The sequence below is a fragment of the Lucilia sericata genome, unplaced genomic scaffold (assembly GCF_015586225.1).
Source record: "Lucilia sericata isolate MDLA Ls3-8-SP2 unplaced genomic scaffold, ASM1558622v1 Contig000238F_arrow, whole genome shotgun sequence".
NCBI classification, from domain to species: Eukaryota; Metazoa; Arthropoda; class Insecta; order Diptera; family Calliphoridae; genus Lucilia; species Lucilia sericata.
In genome coordinates, this window is record NW_023994265.1 from 207,180 (window position 1) to 225,338 (window position 18,159).

At 29.1% G+C, this 18,159-nt stretch overlaps 1 protein-coding gene across 1 annotated transcript; it reads right to left on the reverse strand.

Annotated features, from left to right (window-relative positions):
- Positions 1–4,810: 4,810 nt before the first annotated feature.
- On the reverse strand, positions 4,811–6,278 carry LOC119602534 (odorant receptor 24a). Its single transcript, XM_037954113.1, has 5 exons — positions 5,758–6,278; positions 5,312–5,684; positions 5,158–5,256; positions 4,932–5,084; positions 4,811–4,861 (listed from the first exon to the last, which is right to left on the reverse strand). Exons 1-5 carry the CDS (start codon positions 6,276–6,278, stop codon positions 4,811–4,813), a joined length of 1,197 nt encoding a protein of 398 aa, XP_037810041.1.
- Positions 6,279–18,159: the final 11,881 nt, after the last annotated feature.

Below are 18,159 nucleotides of genomic sequence, written 5' to 3' on the forward strand. Positions count from 1 at the left end.
ACTTATTACAAAATTAAATAAATCTTGGGATTTTTTCTATTTAAGACATGAGAGAACTTATTTCTACAAATATTTGATCAATTAGAAAAGTATTATTATAAAAGTAGCTGGTGGAGGGTATTTAAGATTCGGCTCAGCCGAATATAGCACTCTAACTTGTTATATACTCCATTGTCAACTATCATAACAACTGATAGGTTTCACTATTAAACAATTTGTTTATTTACTACAAATAAATTGCGTCGATAGAAACAAACTTTTCAATTTTAATAGTTTTTTTGCTTCTCCTGTACAATTTTAAAAATGTTTTAGGTGACGATATGTAAGTGGTTTTTTCTACATTGAAAAAACGTCGATGTTTTCAAATATTTTGATTGGATTTTTTAAAAAAATTAATAATTTGGAAAACATAACAAGTTTTTTTCAACTCACAGATGGTCCAAATATGTTGGTAGCTATCACATTTCGAACAAGGTACATAGATTTGAGAGGGGTAACATAGAAATGTTCTAATTCATAAGCAGTGTTGTCAACTATTTTATACTAAAACGCGCCGTCCATTCACTCAAAACGCACTAAAAAGCGCAAAAATTACATTTTTACACAGTCTTAAAAAATATAGTATTTAGCTAAAATTTGTTTATTAAAAAAATACTCCTTAATTGGAATTTTGATTCGGGAACGAAATTTAAAAAATTAAGGTTAATACAAATATGTTCGATTTTCTTATTCAATGACTAATTGCTATTATCGATCAAGATCTCAATAACTAGTCAAAGAGATTTTTTGAAATTCCCCATAATAAATTTTAATTAAACTCTTAATTTCCAAAAAAACCAAGAGCCAAAACTTTGTGAAAAAAACTGAAGTAATCGTCAAGTTATTGTTTCCTTCACAGTGAAGTTATAAAAAAATAATGCAAAATTTTTGTGAATCAAACTTTGTGCGATCAAAATTATTTTTGTATTATTCACATTAAAATATCAATAGTTTTCACGAAATGTAATTTTAATTTCAAGTTCAAGTTAACCTAACTAAAATTAAGTTAATTTACAACTTTTCCCTTTTTTGACGTGAAAAACTTCCCTTGTTGTGAATTTTTTATAGAATTTTCTGATCAACAAAAGCTGTTACGATCAAAATCAACTGTTGTGGAATTTCACGAAATCAATTTTCTCTTCGAAGGGAATGAAAATTTAAGAAGAAACAAATTTCAATTCTTTTGGCGAAAAGGTGAATATTTTTTATTTTAGTTTTAAAGTTTTAAAATAACTCATCACACTAAAAGATCTTTGAATTACTCATAATATGGAAAGTTTAGAAAAAGGAACTTTAATAAATTTGTACGTTTCCGTTTTATCTTTATTGTTAAACTAGAATAATTTTATGTTATTAAAAAGATTTTTCATTTCTTGAAAAAAGCGCTAATTTAGCGCCTTTTTCCAAAAAAGCGCTAAGAGGAAAAAATGCGACTTTTGGATTGTTAAAAGGCGCTAAATCTAGCGCCAAAAGCGCTAAATTGGCAACGCTGTTCATAAGTGACTTTCTCAACAATCTATCTTTATACTTTAGCCTCATCCAATATTTTGAGCCAACATGTACCATGAATTTTAACTTAGACAACGAACGAAAAAATCACTTTTTCTAGTAAAATTTTTGATAAAAGTTGCGATATAATTTTTGCCCCAAAAAAACTCTCTTCTTCTTTAAAGCAACATATATATACATATACTAACCGATACTGAAAAAGTATTGTTTATTTTGCTACGATTTTTTCGGTCCCCTTTGGAAGGATGGTTGTGTTTCTATGTGTATGTTTGCGTTCACATGTGAAATATAAAGAATAACAAGTCGATATTGAAAAGGATATATGCGTCTTTTTGTAGTTTTTGTACGCGTATGTATGGATATGGACCATATCACAGAATACATAACCAGAAATGTATTGTACACTTATGATGAAAAGTATACTTTCGTTCGTTCGTTCAGTCAGTCATTCTTTTGTTTATTTGCAAACAGGCAAGAAAGATGTAAAATAAAACTCAACCTCTCAAAGGTTTCCAAGGACCAGAACATTAAAATCAAAAAGTAACAAAGCAAATACACAAAAACTGCATGAAAGGAACAAAATGGCGTAGAATGCTCTTGCCAATGTGTGAGAACCCACGGATTGATGTGGGTGTGGTTGAGTGCGTGCATGTGCTTATTTATTTTCTTTATACAAAGTATTGTATTCGTATTGTTGAGTTTAAGCCGTTTTTCGATGTAAACACTGACAAATGCAGTCATTTGAATAAAACTACAACTATTTGCGTTTTATTATTTTTTTCTTTCTGCAGAAACTGAAAACTTTATGCTTAAAATGAAAGTTGTTTTTCTTTCTTTTTTTGCGAAGGAAATGAGTGAAATCCTTGTAAAAATGAGAAATCTGGCTCAATACACTTGAATAAAATATTCACTTGCTTTTTAAATAAAATAATATGTTTTCTATAGTTTAAACAAAGATAACATAGTTTTTAACAGTAATATGTTTGTATTCATTTATGAACAATGTTGCTCGTTAAAGGCATTTTTGTAACCAACATCACTATAGGGATGGGATGCGTTTGTGCTGTTGTTTGTAATCATTTGGAACTATAACAAAATAATTTAGTATTAAATTAAGTTATATTCTCATATTCATATAATAACGGAGGTTTGGTGCGTTCACATTCTGAAATTAAAAAAAAAATGTAATGTTCCATACTTTTTCCGCAGAAAAACTACTTTACAGCTTTCTGCTTTCAAAAAGTTGTGTATAGATTATAGGACATACATCCGAACTTACATACATATTGATAAATTATAAATTAAATAAAAATATTTTATTTTATATGAACAAAGTAGGAAAAGAAATTTAACCACATTGACAAATTAAATATTTATTTATTACTAAAGTGGGCGTTTTGCATTAAAATTGTCTCGTTTGTCTGACAAAATTTCTGTTTTACTGTTTATTAATGTTAAAACTTCAAATGCTCAATCATGCAATATAATGTTAAGTTGTAATAAACGGTAATTAAAATGAAATAAACGATTATTTTTAATAACACATTAGTTTATTTATTTTTTAATTGTAATTTAATAGAGTACGTGGTCTATATACTATGTAAATTATTCTGATGTTGAATTCAAATGTAGTTAATTTTAGACATTTACATTAAAGGACAATTGTAGATAATAACTGATGAACTATTTTTATTTTTTATGTTAACTAATTTATTCCATTCCGCGTAATTACGTTTATGTGATATTCAGCAATATATACATTAAGTAATTGGTTACTATATTTCTGTTATATGTTATATCATATGTTTTCATTTAGAATATTTAACATGAATAAAGTTATATTTTTATAAAAGCAGTTAATTTAAACTTATTTATATCTTTAATAAAGTACACAGCTTATTATTCAATACTGGTCTTGATGTAGTAGAGTCAAAGCTTTCTATAAATTTGCTGCCCAAACACAAAGGCTTAGAAAAGTTACATACCTTTTCGTGCGGAAGTCGGAGTTCTGCAAGAACCCGTAAGGACGAATGTAGAGCATGGGGAGAGGCCAGCGAAACTCTGGAGCACTTCCTATGCCACTGTCAGGCATTCGTCGAAGTCAGATCCAAATATCTTGGGAGTGATACTATTCTGGGTTTATCATTCCTCACGCACACTGAATGGAAAATTATTAGAAATTACGTCCACGAAACTGTATTCAGTTAACACAATGTGTTTTTTACCAACAAAAAATTTGTCTTCCAAGAAAAAGAGCGCACAACAGGCCCGATAGTGGCCTAGGTGTTGTATTTCTTCGAAATGGATGTAATTATACATCCTCCAAGAAAAAAAGCGCACAACAAGCCCGATAGTGGCCTAGGTGTTGTATTTCTTCGAAATGGATGTAATTATACATCCTCCTATCAACCTAACCTTAAATGTGAATAAAGTTTAAATAAATTCTTATAGAATTTAAAAAGTTTTTAGTCCTATGAACCTCTGGTCCGATGGGTCCATTAGTTCTAACTTCAAAACTTAAATTCAAATTGTATTTACCGTTTAGAAATTACAGATTTATTTCCTTTTTTGACTAACAAACTGTGCATCGTCTTTCGAATATTTAAATTAAGTGTTTCAGGTTGAAATATTTCCTATCATTTCCTATCGTCATCAAACAACCAAAGTCTATTCTACCTCTAAAAATTCAAATGAATTGTGTCGTTAATAATATAGTTTCCTTAGTCAAACACAGGAAACGCTAACCGTTAAATCATCAAATTTAAATTGTAAATTAAATTTCGTAACAATATTATATCGCTAATTTATTACAAGACTTGCATAATTCTAAATTCTGGTTTTTTAAACTGAGGGCTACAAAACATGCGTCATACTAGAGTCTATTATATAGTTTTATCTAATTACAAATATGTCTATTAATTTCAGTGTGAAATCGATTTTTTGTTGCAAATTCAACAATTTAATAATTTTTTTGCGAATATTAGATTAAACTTCAATTTAGACGAAAAACATGTTTTAATTTTTCAAATCCTTTGATTTGTTATTTAAAAAATAGTAAAATGTCATTAAACGTTTAAAGTCATTTTTCTCGAAACGACTTTTTTGGATTATGTCAGTCTTGTAGTAAATCAGCGATATGTATTTAATGAATTATTTAAGAAAATTTATTAATGTGTCCTTAAATAAAATATGTCTATGTTGATATCATAATTTTATATTAATACAAAATTTGATTAATCCAAACTTGCAAATTACAAATTCTTTAAATCACCGACTTAGCTAAAGCAATAACAGAACCAGTAAAACGTAAAATCTGAAAAAGTAAATACATTTTTATAAATATTTTGTACGCATTAACTTTTCATATATGAATAGATAATTACCGCAGTCAGTGCTGGTAATGATGGAGCAAAAAATGGTACCTTTATAATAATTGCTCGTTGGGAACGTACCATAATTAGCAAAATCATTTTTTGGATTTTAACACTGTGTGTATACCATTCACTGCTATAGGCTTTTGTGGCCAAATCTTCGCTCTTTATTAGTAAGAGATTAAAATTTTTACTTTTTCAGACTATTACATCCATAACTGCATAATATTTAACTTACACTTTCCATAACAGTATTTCCGCCCAAACAGTAGAGAAAAATTTCTGTCAAAACGGCACAAGTATAAACTATATAGACTATAACGCCGTAGCCGGAAAACTAAATATCGAATGCAATATTAGGAATTTATTTTACAACAATATATTCTACTCACTAGCAAAAGATCCACAACACTGGTAGCTATAATTATACTTGAGGTAATAAAATGACACAAAGTTATTTCTACCATAATCAAGGAAAATTTGTCAGTAAGCTCGGCAACTTCATTATGACGTTCTATAATATCTTCCAGCGCCAAGCAAACCTTATCCTCGGACTCATATCGGCTATTGTTTTTATTTCCAATATCAGTCAATATACTTTGGAGGTCTTGTTGTATGGCCTTCAGAAGTGTGGAAAAATAAAAGCAGAATCCCAAAAAGAAACCATCAGCACCGACAAATGCTAAAACTGTTATATATCCATGCCAATGGACTAATATATAAGTTATCGGGTAAATTGGCATTGAAAGAAGAGATTCTGGAAACCTTTTTGAAAGAAAATTAAAAACATTATATGAATTTTCTTTTTTTGATAAATTTATTAGTGATTTTAACTTGCATCATTTTAAATGGTGTCTCGTAAATAATGGGTTGACCTTTGAGGTACAAAAACGTATTAGTGACAATGGGTCGTAAAGTGTATGAAGTACTGGTACAAAACCCAAAAAATAATACCAAAGCATTTAAGCGTGTTGCTGATGTGAAATATTTCTTTTTCATTTGCACTTTACCGCTGGAGTTTTGTTGGTCCGTCAAATAACGAACTTTTTCTATAAGAAATTTATATTCCTCTCGATACCACCAAATGAAAAATATTTTTATAAACGACATTATACTTGAGGCCACTGGGCAAAGCGCATCTAATGCCGAGGGTATATCGATGCTCAAGTAGTGAATGCCATAATAAAATTCAGCATAACAACCATAACCCAAAATTGCTATATTAAAGAAAGACCACAATTGCACCTTAGTTGTCCTCTCTGATTCCGGATAATATCCAATGAGACTCAAGGCAAAACGTGGTATTAAAAATAAATGTTTATTTAGTGGATAACTTTTTGTTAAAAATTTAGGCAACATTTTGTGCTTCGAATAATGTCTTCGATTCTACTATACACTACCTAATGATGGTAAATAGTTCAAATGAATCCTTTTAATACTTTTGGTTTTAGTGGTGGGTGTCTCCAAATGTGAATATATAAATGTATATCCATTATGGAGGCGTTACTTGCCTGTTAAATTTTGAACATTAACAAATGTTTTTTATTGGAAAATTAATTGTAATTTGTAATTTAAAGCTCATTTAAAATCACCATTGAACAGTAATTAAATTCAATTGGTAACGTCCTTAAATTAAAACTACTTAATGCGTGTGTGCATTAGAGTAGACCCAAAAAGGGTTGACGAGGTTAAAAAACTATTATTCATAAAGTCTATTATTGTCCTTGTGTTTTCCATGATATCAAAATTTTGTGTAAAAATTAGGACCTATGTATAAACACGTAAATCTTGGGCAAAATCTGTTAAATGGGCGTGGCATATTTGTTAACAATTTACTGGCAATACATATATGGGCAATTTCGAGTCAAGTGACCAAAATTTTATAATTGATGTCTTCCGATTTGGATGAAATTTGCACTTTTCGATAGGCCCTATCGGTCACGAACTGCCGGAATAGGGTCAAATTAGACATTTTGGACATACAGTGTTTTATTCAAATGAGTGTTTCATGGGCACTTGTCAAGATATTACCTTATAAAAAATTACTTTCAAAATTTAAAAAAAAATACCATCAAAAAAGATGGGGGTATATTGATTTCGTCACTCCGTTTGTAACACATCGAAATATTGGTCGTAGACCCACAAAAGTATATATATTCTGGGTCCTTATTAAATTCTAAGACGATCTAGCCATGTCCGTCTATCCGTCCGTTTGTCTGTTGAAAGCACAATAGGGTTCGAACGGAAAGAGAGTTAAAATTTCTCACAAATATTCCTTATAGGTAAGGTTTGTTTGGTATTGCAAATGGGCAATATCGGTCCACAATTTCGCATAGCCCCCATACAAGTCATAACCATTTTAAAAATACGAGTATAGAGATGAAATTCGACATAAATAATTGCTATATGTGTCCGGATCGGTCCATAATTTACCTTACCCCCATATAAGGTCCCCTTCAGAAAATGATATTAATACTCATTACCGGTTTACAAATACTAATATAGCGATGAAATTCGACATAAATAAGTTTTATATAAGCCAAAATCTCTCTACCAAATTTTGTGGGAATCGGTTCATAATTGACCCTACTCCCCATACAAGGTCCCCATCAGAAAACGACTTCAACGCTCATTGATTAAAAATAAGAGTACAGCGATAAAATTCGACGGAAGTAAGTTTTATATAAGCCAAAATCTCTCTACCAAATTGTATGTGGATCGGTCCATAATTTACCCTCAACACCCCCGCCAACATAAAAGGTCCCCTTCAGGTAATGACTTTAATGCTCATTACTGACTTAAAAATTCGAATACAGCGGTGAAACTCGACATAATTAAGAAACTACCGGAGGCCACTACCCCCCACATAAGTATAGCGGAGAAATTCGACATAATCTACTTTTATAGAAACTTAATCTCCCTTAATGCGGAAGGGGTCGGTAACTCACCCTACCCCCTATTAAGGTCCCCTTAAAAATATGAGTACAGCGATGAAATTTGACAAAAAATAGGTTTCACACAAGCTAAAATGTCTCTATCAATTTTTTTGAGAATTGCTTCATAATTGAACCTACCCCCACTTAAAGTCCCCTTCAAACCCCCACATAAGATCTCCTACAGAAAACCACTCTAATTGCTGGCTTAAAAATACGAATATAATAATGAAACTTAACACAAATATATTTTATATAAGCCAATATCTTTCTACCAAATTTTTAAGGATTGGTCTATAATTGATCCTACCCCCATATAAGGTGTCTTTGAGAAATTTACTTTAAAGCTAATTACTAAAAAAACCATGAATTTTGACATAAACAAGTTTTGTATTAATGAAAATCGCATTACAAAATATTATTAGGAACGGTCCTCAATTGAACCTACCCCACATATATAAAGCCACTATGAGAAAAGTACAAGTTCATCGTTGTACTCGCCCTTCAGATAATTACTTTTACGCTTATGACTAGAACAGCCATAATTGGCCCTACCTCCTATAATTAGAAAAAAATGGACAAAAAATTTGTTTTTAAAAATTAGTATTTTGTTAATTCGAAGACCATGTACATAATTGACATAAGCCTGATCTCCCTGATGTTTACAGAGGAGCATTCCTTTTACCGCATACGATTTGATTGTTGGTACATAAGATTAGGCATAGCCGAATATAACACTCTTACTTGTTAGTGGCTAGATTGAGATTTTGGACTACCGTACGTCTGCGTCATTGCTATTATCATTGCTAACTCTGTGCATTCGAGAGTTTCAGTGTTTCAGTAGCGCATTGATTTAATGTGCAGCGCCGGCTAACTGTACCGTGTTAAACAAAATTTGGAGTTATAACCCAACATTTACTTTGATACATGGTGGAGTACCTGGCATGGTGGAGTACCTGGCTTACTTATGCTTACTTTATAAACTTTAAATCTCGAAAAATTATACCGTTTGTATTCTGTGTATTATATAATAAATTTGGAAAGTGTTTATTTAATGTTATCATTGTATTATTCAATATGTTGTTCCTTAATTTTAAAACCTACTTTTACTTAATATCCTTTTCATTTACTTCTGTTTAGCATACAAACACAGACAGGAGCATACAAGTGTTAAGGTAAATACATTAAACCACGATGTGTAGGTTTTGTGACTAAATTCAATATTACAATCACAAAAATATATGTATGTATAGCATATACATAGGTATGTACATATATACATATATTTTTTACATTTATGTGTATATACATTGTACAGACATACATAGTCCTATTAATACAACATGTGTATATAGTTTGTAACTATTACCACGAAGCTCTATTGTCCTTTAACGTGACAAATTCCTACAAATAACGTTTATATGTTGGGGTATGTGGACAGAATATTTTGCTTGCAGTTTGTAGCATGTGGGGTACAATACATTGGTACATATAGAAGGACATTATTGTTGCATGACTGGCTGAGAATAATGCACAAAGGGAACAACCTGTTATCAGAGTAAGTGCCACACAAAGTCACATACACAGACGGAAAAACAAACGGAGGACAATGAATGACAAACTAAAATACATACTACTAATAATGAAAAATAAAACATATAAATAATAATGGTTTTAATGATAAAAAATAACAAATAAACAAACAAGGAAAGCACAGATGTAAAGGAAGGATAATGGTAGGAAAAAAATGAAAACAGCAACATTCGTGGTTAAACATCGCAAACATTTATTTGGTGTCACCAACATAAACATTTGTTGCAACAAACACTATTCATAAATAAACATAAACATGAGTGGTTTTAAATTTTTTTCTTTCAATTTCATTTTCCCCCATTCAATTTAATTGTATTCGTAATTGCAATTATAATTATTATAAAAATTGTATACCAGTGCTGAAACCAGTAAAACAAACAAATTAATTAATTTGTTTATTAGGGGAATGAATTGAATATATTCTGAACGCTTTGTTTTAAATTTAACACTGAACTTTGCTTTATGTGCAAAAATCCGGCATAAGGGAAAAAATATTTAATTTGCATAAAAAAAATATATCAGATTTTTTTATAATTAATTGCCACAAATTTAGTTAATACATAAATAAAAACAACTTTAATTTAAATAATAATAGTAACAACTACAATTAATAAATTGAGGTAACATTTTGTAATTAATGAAATTTTAAAATCATATCAAGTTAGGCTTGCCAACGTACTGTTGTCAGCAGTACGCGTACTTTTTTTATTAATTGTACTTTAACTGCATAACTCCTAAAGAAGTACGCAAATGTACTTATTTTTAGTATTTGTACTTCTTTTTGTACCTTTTTTTAATTTTACCATAATTTTATAGGTGTAATCATGACCATAGACAAATATTCTATAGAATCGCTATTTAAGGACTTCAAAGATAGTTTGAATAGTGCGTTTATTTAAAATGCTTTAAAGTTATTAAATTTTGATTAAGATATCACTGTAATGAAAGTTTTTAAAGTTTAGTTTTAACCATTTAATGAATGGTCTGTAAAGGTACCTTTGAATAGCAGAGTAAATGTTGTAACGTTTTTGTAACAGTTAGAGATAGAGAATTGTTTTATTTTACTGCATAATTTTTCTCCATAAAAATATATCAACATATGTATGTTCACAACAAAAAATATTTGAAATTGTAAACAAACCAAACGAAACAAAAATTTAGGGAATTTTACATTTTTTAAAGAAAATATATAAATTAATAACACACTAATATTAAAAAATGATTTGTAATTGGATTAATTTTATTTGTCATAAATTAGTTTTATATAATTTAATTAAAAAAAAAAAACAAGTAAGAGTGTTATATTCGGCTATGCCGAATATCATATCTCTTATATCAATTCATAATATATCAATTTTCATAAGTGTACACTAGGGTGGGTCAAAAAAAAAGGTTGAGTCAGTCACCCCCTACGATTAAAGATATGTTAATAACATTTCAAAAAATATAAAAAATATATTTTTGCCACGCCTAGAAATACCGCCCTTTCTGTTTTTTATATATAAAGTCGACATTTTAAGTCCGATCGTAACATATAATATATCAATATTTATGGCTTGATTGTAACTATATTTCACTCTTTGACAATTTTTTAATTCGACGTCATATTCTATGTGCGACTTCTGATATCTCGGATTCTTCTCCAAAATCTAAAATTGTGGCTATACTGTAATAAAGTACATTTAATTATATGAGCTATTTGCTTCTAAAATGGTCACTTTTATGCATAAACAGCTATTTTACAGGTATTTAAAACTACCTGTATAGTTCTAACTACAAACAATTAATTTGCTAGGGATATGGTCGAAAACTATTTTTTCAAATTAATTTACAATACAAAAATTTCATTCTGCCCCCTATATTAACACAAAAAGATAATTTTGTTCAGCATTTAATTTTATTCATTAATAACAAAATCACGTAGGTACATAAAAACTAAACATTTTATGTTATAAAAATCGATGAAAAATTAAGGAGTTTATAAAAATATTTCACATTTTTACCATACAATTACTTGCATATTTCTCGGTTTTTTTTTAACAATTTTCAAAAATGTTTATACTAATTTTTATAAAATGTAATAAATTTATTTAATGGTATATTAACTTTTCTTAAATAGTTATATATTTTTAAAGTTCTTGAAATAAAAACTAATAAAAAACAAGTAGGAAAGTATAGTCGGGTATGGCCAACCATATAATACCCTACACCATAAGTATATTTTTAAAATTTTTATTTTTCATAAAGATACTTTTATATTGAATTTTACCTTAATTAAGTATTTAAGCAAGTTATTGATAAAAATCAAAATTTTCTAAATGAGGATTTATATAGGAGTATAGGTCAAACATGGGCCGATCCTCATTAAATTTGGGAAAAGGATATATTTTTAAATAACAGTTAGTTTTGTTTTGTTTCATTGCGATACAAATGGTTACAAGTCAATTTTAGACGTCTAAGACATTTTTAGAAGGGCGGTTTGTATGGGGGTTAGGGTCAAATAAGGGCCGATCATTACGAAAATCTGCACTGTCATTTATACTTATATAAAACTTATTTGTGTTAATTTTTAGAGAGATAATAGTATATTTGACATAATTATGGTATAAAAAGCCCAAATCGGGAGGTACGGTTGTATGGGGGCTAGGTGAAATAATTTACCGATTTCAACCATTTTCAATAGACTTCGTCCCTGTACCCAAAAAAATTGCGGCCTGTACCTTGCGATCCTATCAAAATTTAGTGTATGGATTTGTGTTCATATAGGAGTTAGATATGCAGAATTTCATCATAATGGTAATGTTTAAGAGGGAAATAACGGCAAGCCACAATTAAGAGCTCCGATTTACTCCATCTTGAAACAACTTCGTCTTTTGGTAAAATGAGATATTTGAGCCTATTTTCATCAAATTATCTGGACAAATTGCGATTTGTGGTTTGATAACAAGGTTTACATGGACTGACAGTAGGACGGACATAGCTAAACCACTATATTGCTGTAGGATATATGTAGTTAACTTTCTTTTATTTTGAAAGGAGTATGATCTGAAATGGTTTATAACTGAAAAAATAAACAGGATTTCTGTTTTAATAGTTCAATAAAAAAGTTTTTCCGACTGCTTTTCCTGGCAATTTAATTGTTTGTTGTGATAACGGTTGATAAATACTGGAACATTTTTAAATATCTATAAAATAGGTGTTTATGCATAAAAGTGAGCATTTTAAATGCTTATAGTTCATATAATTCAATGTACTTTATTCCAGTATAGCCACAATTTTAGATTTTGGGGAAGGATCCAAGATATCAGAAGTCACGCATAGAATATGACGTCGAATTAAAAAATTTTCTAAAAGTGAAATATAGCTACAGTCAAGCCATAAATAATAAACTTTAATGTCATTTTCTGAAGGGGAGCTTATATGGGGATCAATCATACGCCGATTCCCATAAAAGTCAGTAGAGAGGTTTTGGCTCATAAGAAACCTACTTATGTCGAATTTCATCTCAATACTCGTACTTTTAAGCCAGTAATGAACGCTAGAGTAATTTTCTGAAGGGACCTTTATGGGGGGTAGGGTCAATTATGGACCGATCCACATATAATTCGGTGGAGAGATTTTGGCCTGAAAGTAAATTACTTTGATTTTGGTTTATAAGAGATTTGCTTATGTCAAATTTCATCGCTGTACTCGTATTTTTAAGCCAGTAATGAGCGTTAAACTAATTTTCTGAAGGGGACCTTATATGGGGGGTAGGGTCAATTATGGATCGATCCACATTAAATTTGGTAGAGAGGTTTTGGCCTGAAAGTAAATTACTTTGATTTTGGTTTATAAGAGATTTGCTTATGTCAAATTTCATCGCTATACTCGTATTTTTAAGCCAGTAATGAGCGTTAAAGTAATTTTCTGATGGGGATCTTATATGAGGGGTAGGGTCAATTATGTACCGATCCACATAAAATTGTATGGGGGCTATCCGTTGACCAAAATGGCCAATTTTCAATACCAAACAAACCTTATCTATAGAGAATATTTCTGGAAAATTTCAACCCTCTAGCTCATGCCGTTCGGACTCTGTCGTGTTTTCAACAGACACATCTATTCTAATCCAATTTACGCATTCCGTTTTTACTCAGACTTCTACACTAGTAATTTGAAATCTGTGCCCTTAGAAGTATTGCGACATCGTATGCATAGCGGACAGGTCTAAGTCCTTTCTCGGTTAGGGTTCTATAGATACTATTAATTGTGATTACTCAGAGTAAAGGGGACAGGAAATGGTCGATAGCACTTAGGTGTCGCTATCGATCAACATTTAACAAAATAACTATAGAAACATTTCACAAATAAACGATAAACAGGAGTCAATATTTTTTGAAAATTTAGATTTCCTTCGATTTGATGCCTTATCCGCGGATTCATAACTTAATACACACATTATCTGAAAGAAATTGCGGTCGTTAAATAACAATTATTTCTCAAATAAGTTTTTACAAAATGTTTCAAAAAATATTTTAAAATAGTTATACTGATATACGAAACACGAATCTTTCGTTGTTTCGCACCACGAAATTCTTTCGTAATATATACGAAATTGTACGAAATATTTTAGTATAATGCAAAATAATCTTGGAAAAATGAATTTACATAAATTGAAAAAGTGAATTTTGAATAAATATGGTAAAATTTACGTAATATTTATTTATGCAAATATTTTTATTCATTTTAAAATAATTTTTCTAATTTTAGCTAAAAATTATTCTCCACACGAATTTTTAATTTGTTTATGAAAATAGTTCGTGAATTATATTATACTTTTTCTTAAATTTTATAAAAATATTGTAGTTTTATTTAATTATAATATAATTAATATCATTATGCTTAATTTCGCTAAAACATAAGAAAAAAATATTACGTACTTTCGTAAAAATAAAAAAAGGGTTTCATTAAATAATATTTCGTATTATACACAAAATTTTTGTAAATATTACGAAAAAAGAAGTTACGAAATTTTTTTTCGTAAAGTTGAGCATGGATTATTTTCAGTGTATAAACTTTATGAAAAAGAATAGATACTAATTTTAAATATAGCAAGTTTTGGACTTCGTTTGTAGAGTTTATAAACGGTTTTAATTGTATATTTCCGTTTTTCACAAACCGGTTTTTTAAAACATCGATTTTCGGTTAAACGGGTTATCCGGTTTTCGAGTCCCGGTTACCCGGTTTCAAAAAATTTAAATATTTAGTACATATATTTTTTATTGTGATTCGCATTTTTTTAAATTTTGGATAAATACAAAATTTTAAACATTATTTTTCGTTTATGTTTTTGCAAACAGACCTAAGATTGTTAAACAAAAGTTAGGAAATGATACCTGAATACAGTTTTCCACCTGTTTCAATAATGATTATAAAGTACAAAAATTTAAGGCCCAAATAGACTACACAAGCGGCTTATCAAACATACTTTTTTCATTCGCACACACACTACACAAACATTGCTCGTACAAACACCGATTTTTTCACGTTTTGGTGGACTTTCGAAGATACAGATCCCAATTTTCTTAGAAATGTAAATTTTTTGAAAAATTTGTTATTTATGATTATAAACCATACAAATGGTTTGACAAAAATTCAATATGTTTGTGTAAAAATCAAAATTTTTTCATTTTTGTACAAACAAACAGCAAGCATTTGTACAAACACGAAACACCCTCATACACTACACAACAGGCTTGCACAAACGTAAAATATTGGTATGTTTGTCAAGCCGTTTGTGTAGTCTATTTGGGCCTTTAGTCTTTCCTATATGCTTAATTTGTAGTTTGTTTTCAAGAGCCTCTTATTTCTGAAGCTCCTGGCAACACTGGTGTAATAATTTACTTGTTCTTGCTTTACATAAATTTGTTATCATATCTTTAAAATTTTGCGTTTTTTTATATTGTTCGACTTTTTTGGGAAAAAAATATCTATTGTTACATTTTCAAGAAACGTTCATTTATAACGCATAAGTATGAGTATTTGTGAAAACTTTAATGGATTTTCTCTTATCAACATTACATTTTTTTAGCTGTTTATTCATAATTCAAACATACATTATAAACGTTGCCATATTTTGCTGAACTTAATGGCACTTTGGTGACCTTGTATTAGATTAGAAAACGTGTGAGTTTATGACGACTTTTGTGACTTTAACACGTCCATGAAGGAACCTCTTGGAATCATTTTACGCACGTGAGAAAAAATGCACATAAAACTTATATTTGACATTATTGAGTTGTGTATCCAAGAAAGAAGCTCTGTAAAACATTTATATATATCGCTACTAGAAATTTATTCGAATGGTCCCAAATTAAATATTTTAAGTGTTTCATAACCTTTTGTATTCCTGCAGACGATATACACGTACAAAAACTTAACGTTATAAAGCATTTTATTAATATTTTAAATATTTTGGTTGCTATTGCCTTGCAAACACTAAATAATTTAGTGTCATAAAGGATATAAAATACATACAACAAGGAAGTCAAAAAGAAAGTGTTTATGTATTTTGGCTATTTAGGACATTTAAGGAACTTATGTATTTTAAATTTTGTTATAATATATATTTATTTATTCAGTAACCATAATTAGAAAGTAACGCATACAGACAGTTTATTTTCTCTAAATAATTTAAATACGTAAATTCCGCAAAATGATGATATTATCATCATCAATTATTGTAAAATTGTAAAAAATTAAGAAGTATTTGTTAGCTTAATTAAGTAAACATTTAACTTTTCATAGCCTTCAATGATATTTCGAGATACGAACCTGAGTGAGATATATGTACATATATAGAGTTAATGAAGTAAGAAATTAAAAACTGATTATTTAAAATCTGCAACTAAAGTAGCACTGATTTTACATATAATTAAGTACATATGTATGTACTTATATTAGTTTGTATGAGTAATACATATTTAGACAGACAGATTTTAAAGACCACAATTTTATGAAAGTTTGTTAATGATTGTTACTGGAAATGATTTTTGATTGTTTTCGAGTGGTGTTATAATTGCTGCGAAATTACAAAAGTTGTGCAAATAATGAGTCGGAAAAAAAGAATAATTACAAATAATAATATCTATAAATTTTAAATACTGTGTGTATATGACCATATACATAACCATATTACAATTTATACTCTTTAGGAGGCATTTTTTACAAATATTTTGGGCTCATATCTTGAATTTGATGTTCAATTTGATGTTCACGTGGTGGTATCTGGTCCCCCTATTGCTAGTCCGCCCATTTTTGTCTAAAATATTCATATTATTTCTAAAGTGGCTCTCACAAAATTTGAGGACTCTAACTTATATATTTTCTCAGAAATACTAATTCAAAATTTTCTGTTTATGGGAAGTGCCACGACCACTATACTCAGTCCGCCCATTTTGGCCGCAATTATTCATATGGATGTCAATATTGTTCATATAAAATTTCAGGACTCTAGCTATGTAGGTGGGAGTGGTTATTTGAGTAAATTTCAATATAAATGTACCGAATATAACGATTTTTTTAAGTAAGTTTTCTAATAAAAATTACTTTGTTCAAGAACTCATTTAAAGATGTGTTATAGATGTTCTTTAAAACTTCTGTAGAAGCAGATCTGAGAATAATAATTTTGAACCATTTGAATTATCGATTAAAGGACATCGATATGTATGTATGTAGAACGAATAACTCTAAAATAATTTCACGAAACTAGTTCTAAAGTCCTGAAAATAATGCAATATTTCTTGGGGTTATGGTATTGAAGAATTATATTCATGTTAAAAACTTGTTTTAAAACTTAAACTTAATAGTGGGCTTGTGCAGATGTTACTAAATCTTTTAATCAAATTAAAGCTCGTAATGTTCAAGATAATTTGATGAATCCTAATTTTTTTATTTATATTAAATATTCTTGTTAGTCATAACATAGTCTGATATAAGCCTATATGACTCTGTCGATTTTCACAATGATCTGGCTTCATTTGACATAGCCCGTACAAGGTTCAAAAAAATTTTTTCTGCAATCTTTTTGAAATGGGCCTCAAAAATTCCTTAATTTTGATATTACGCGGGACAAATAATTAAAATTTTTATTTTGTATTTTTAGTTTCATTCGTTTAGCTTCCACATTATAAGAAATTTCGAAATTACTATTTGAAAAAAGTTCTATAAAATAACTCCTATTTAATCAAAAATTTTATGTTTCTGTGTTCAATATTATAGACAATTCAAAAAATATAATTTGATGAATGAAAAAGTACCAAAAGTCCCTTTCAGTAGATTCTCATTCACTAAGATCCCAATATTTTAAATTTTATATTTCTATGTTCAATATCGTAAAAATATCAAAAAGTGCCATCGGAAAAACGAAAAAGTACAAAAATTTCTCTCAATAAATACTCATTTAATAAGGATGTGTTCCGGTGAATCATTATAGAGAAACCAAAAGGTACCATTTGAAGAATGGAAAAGTACCAAAGAGTACCCACTTACAGAATATTATTCAGTCAAGAAAAAATACCAAAAGTGGAATAAATTCTACTTTAGTGCTAATAAAAAGTACTAAAAAAATAGCTTAAAAATATACTTTTTGAAAATTAAGTTTACATATTTAATCTATATATCACAGATAAAACTCAAACGATTCAAATCTGCATTCATTTGTTCCAGAAAAA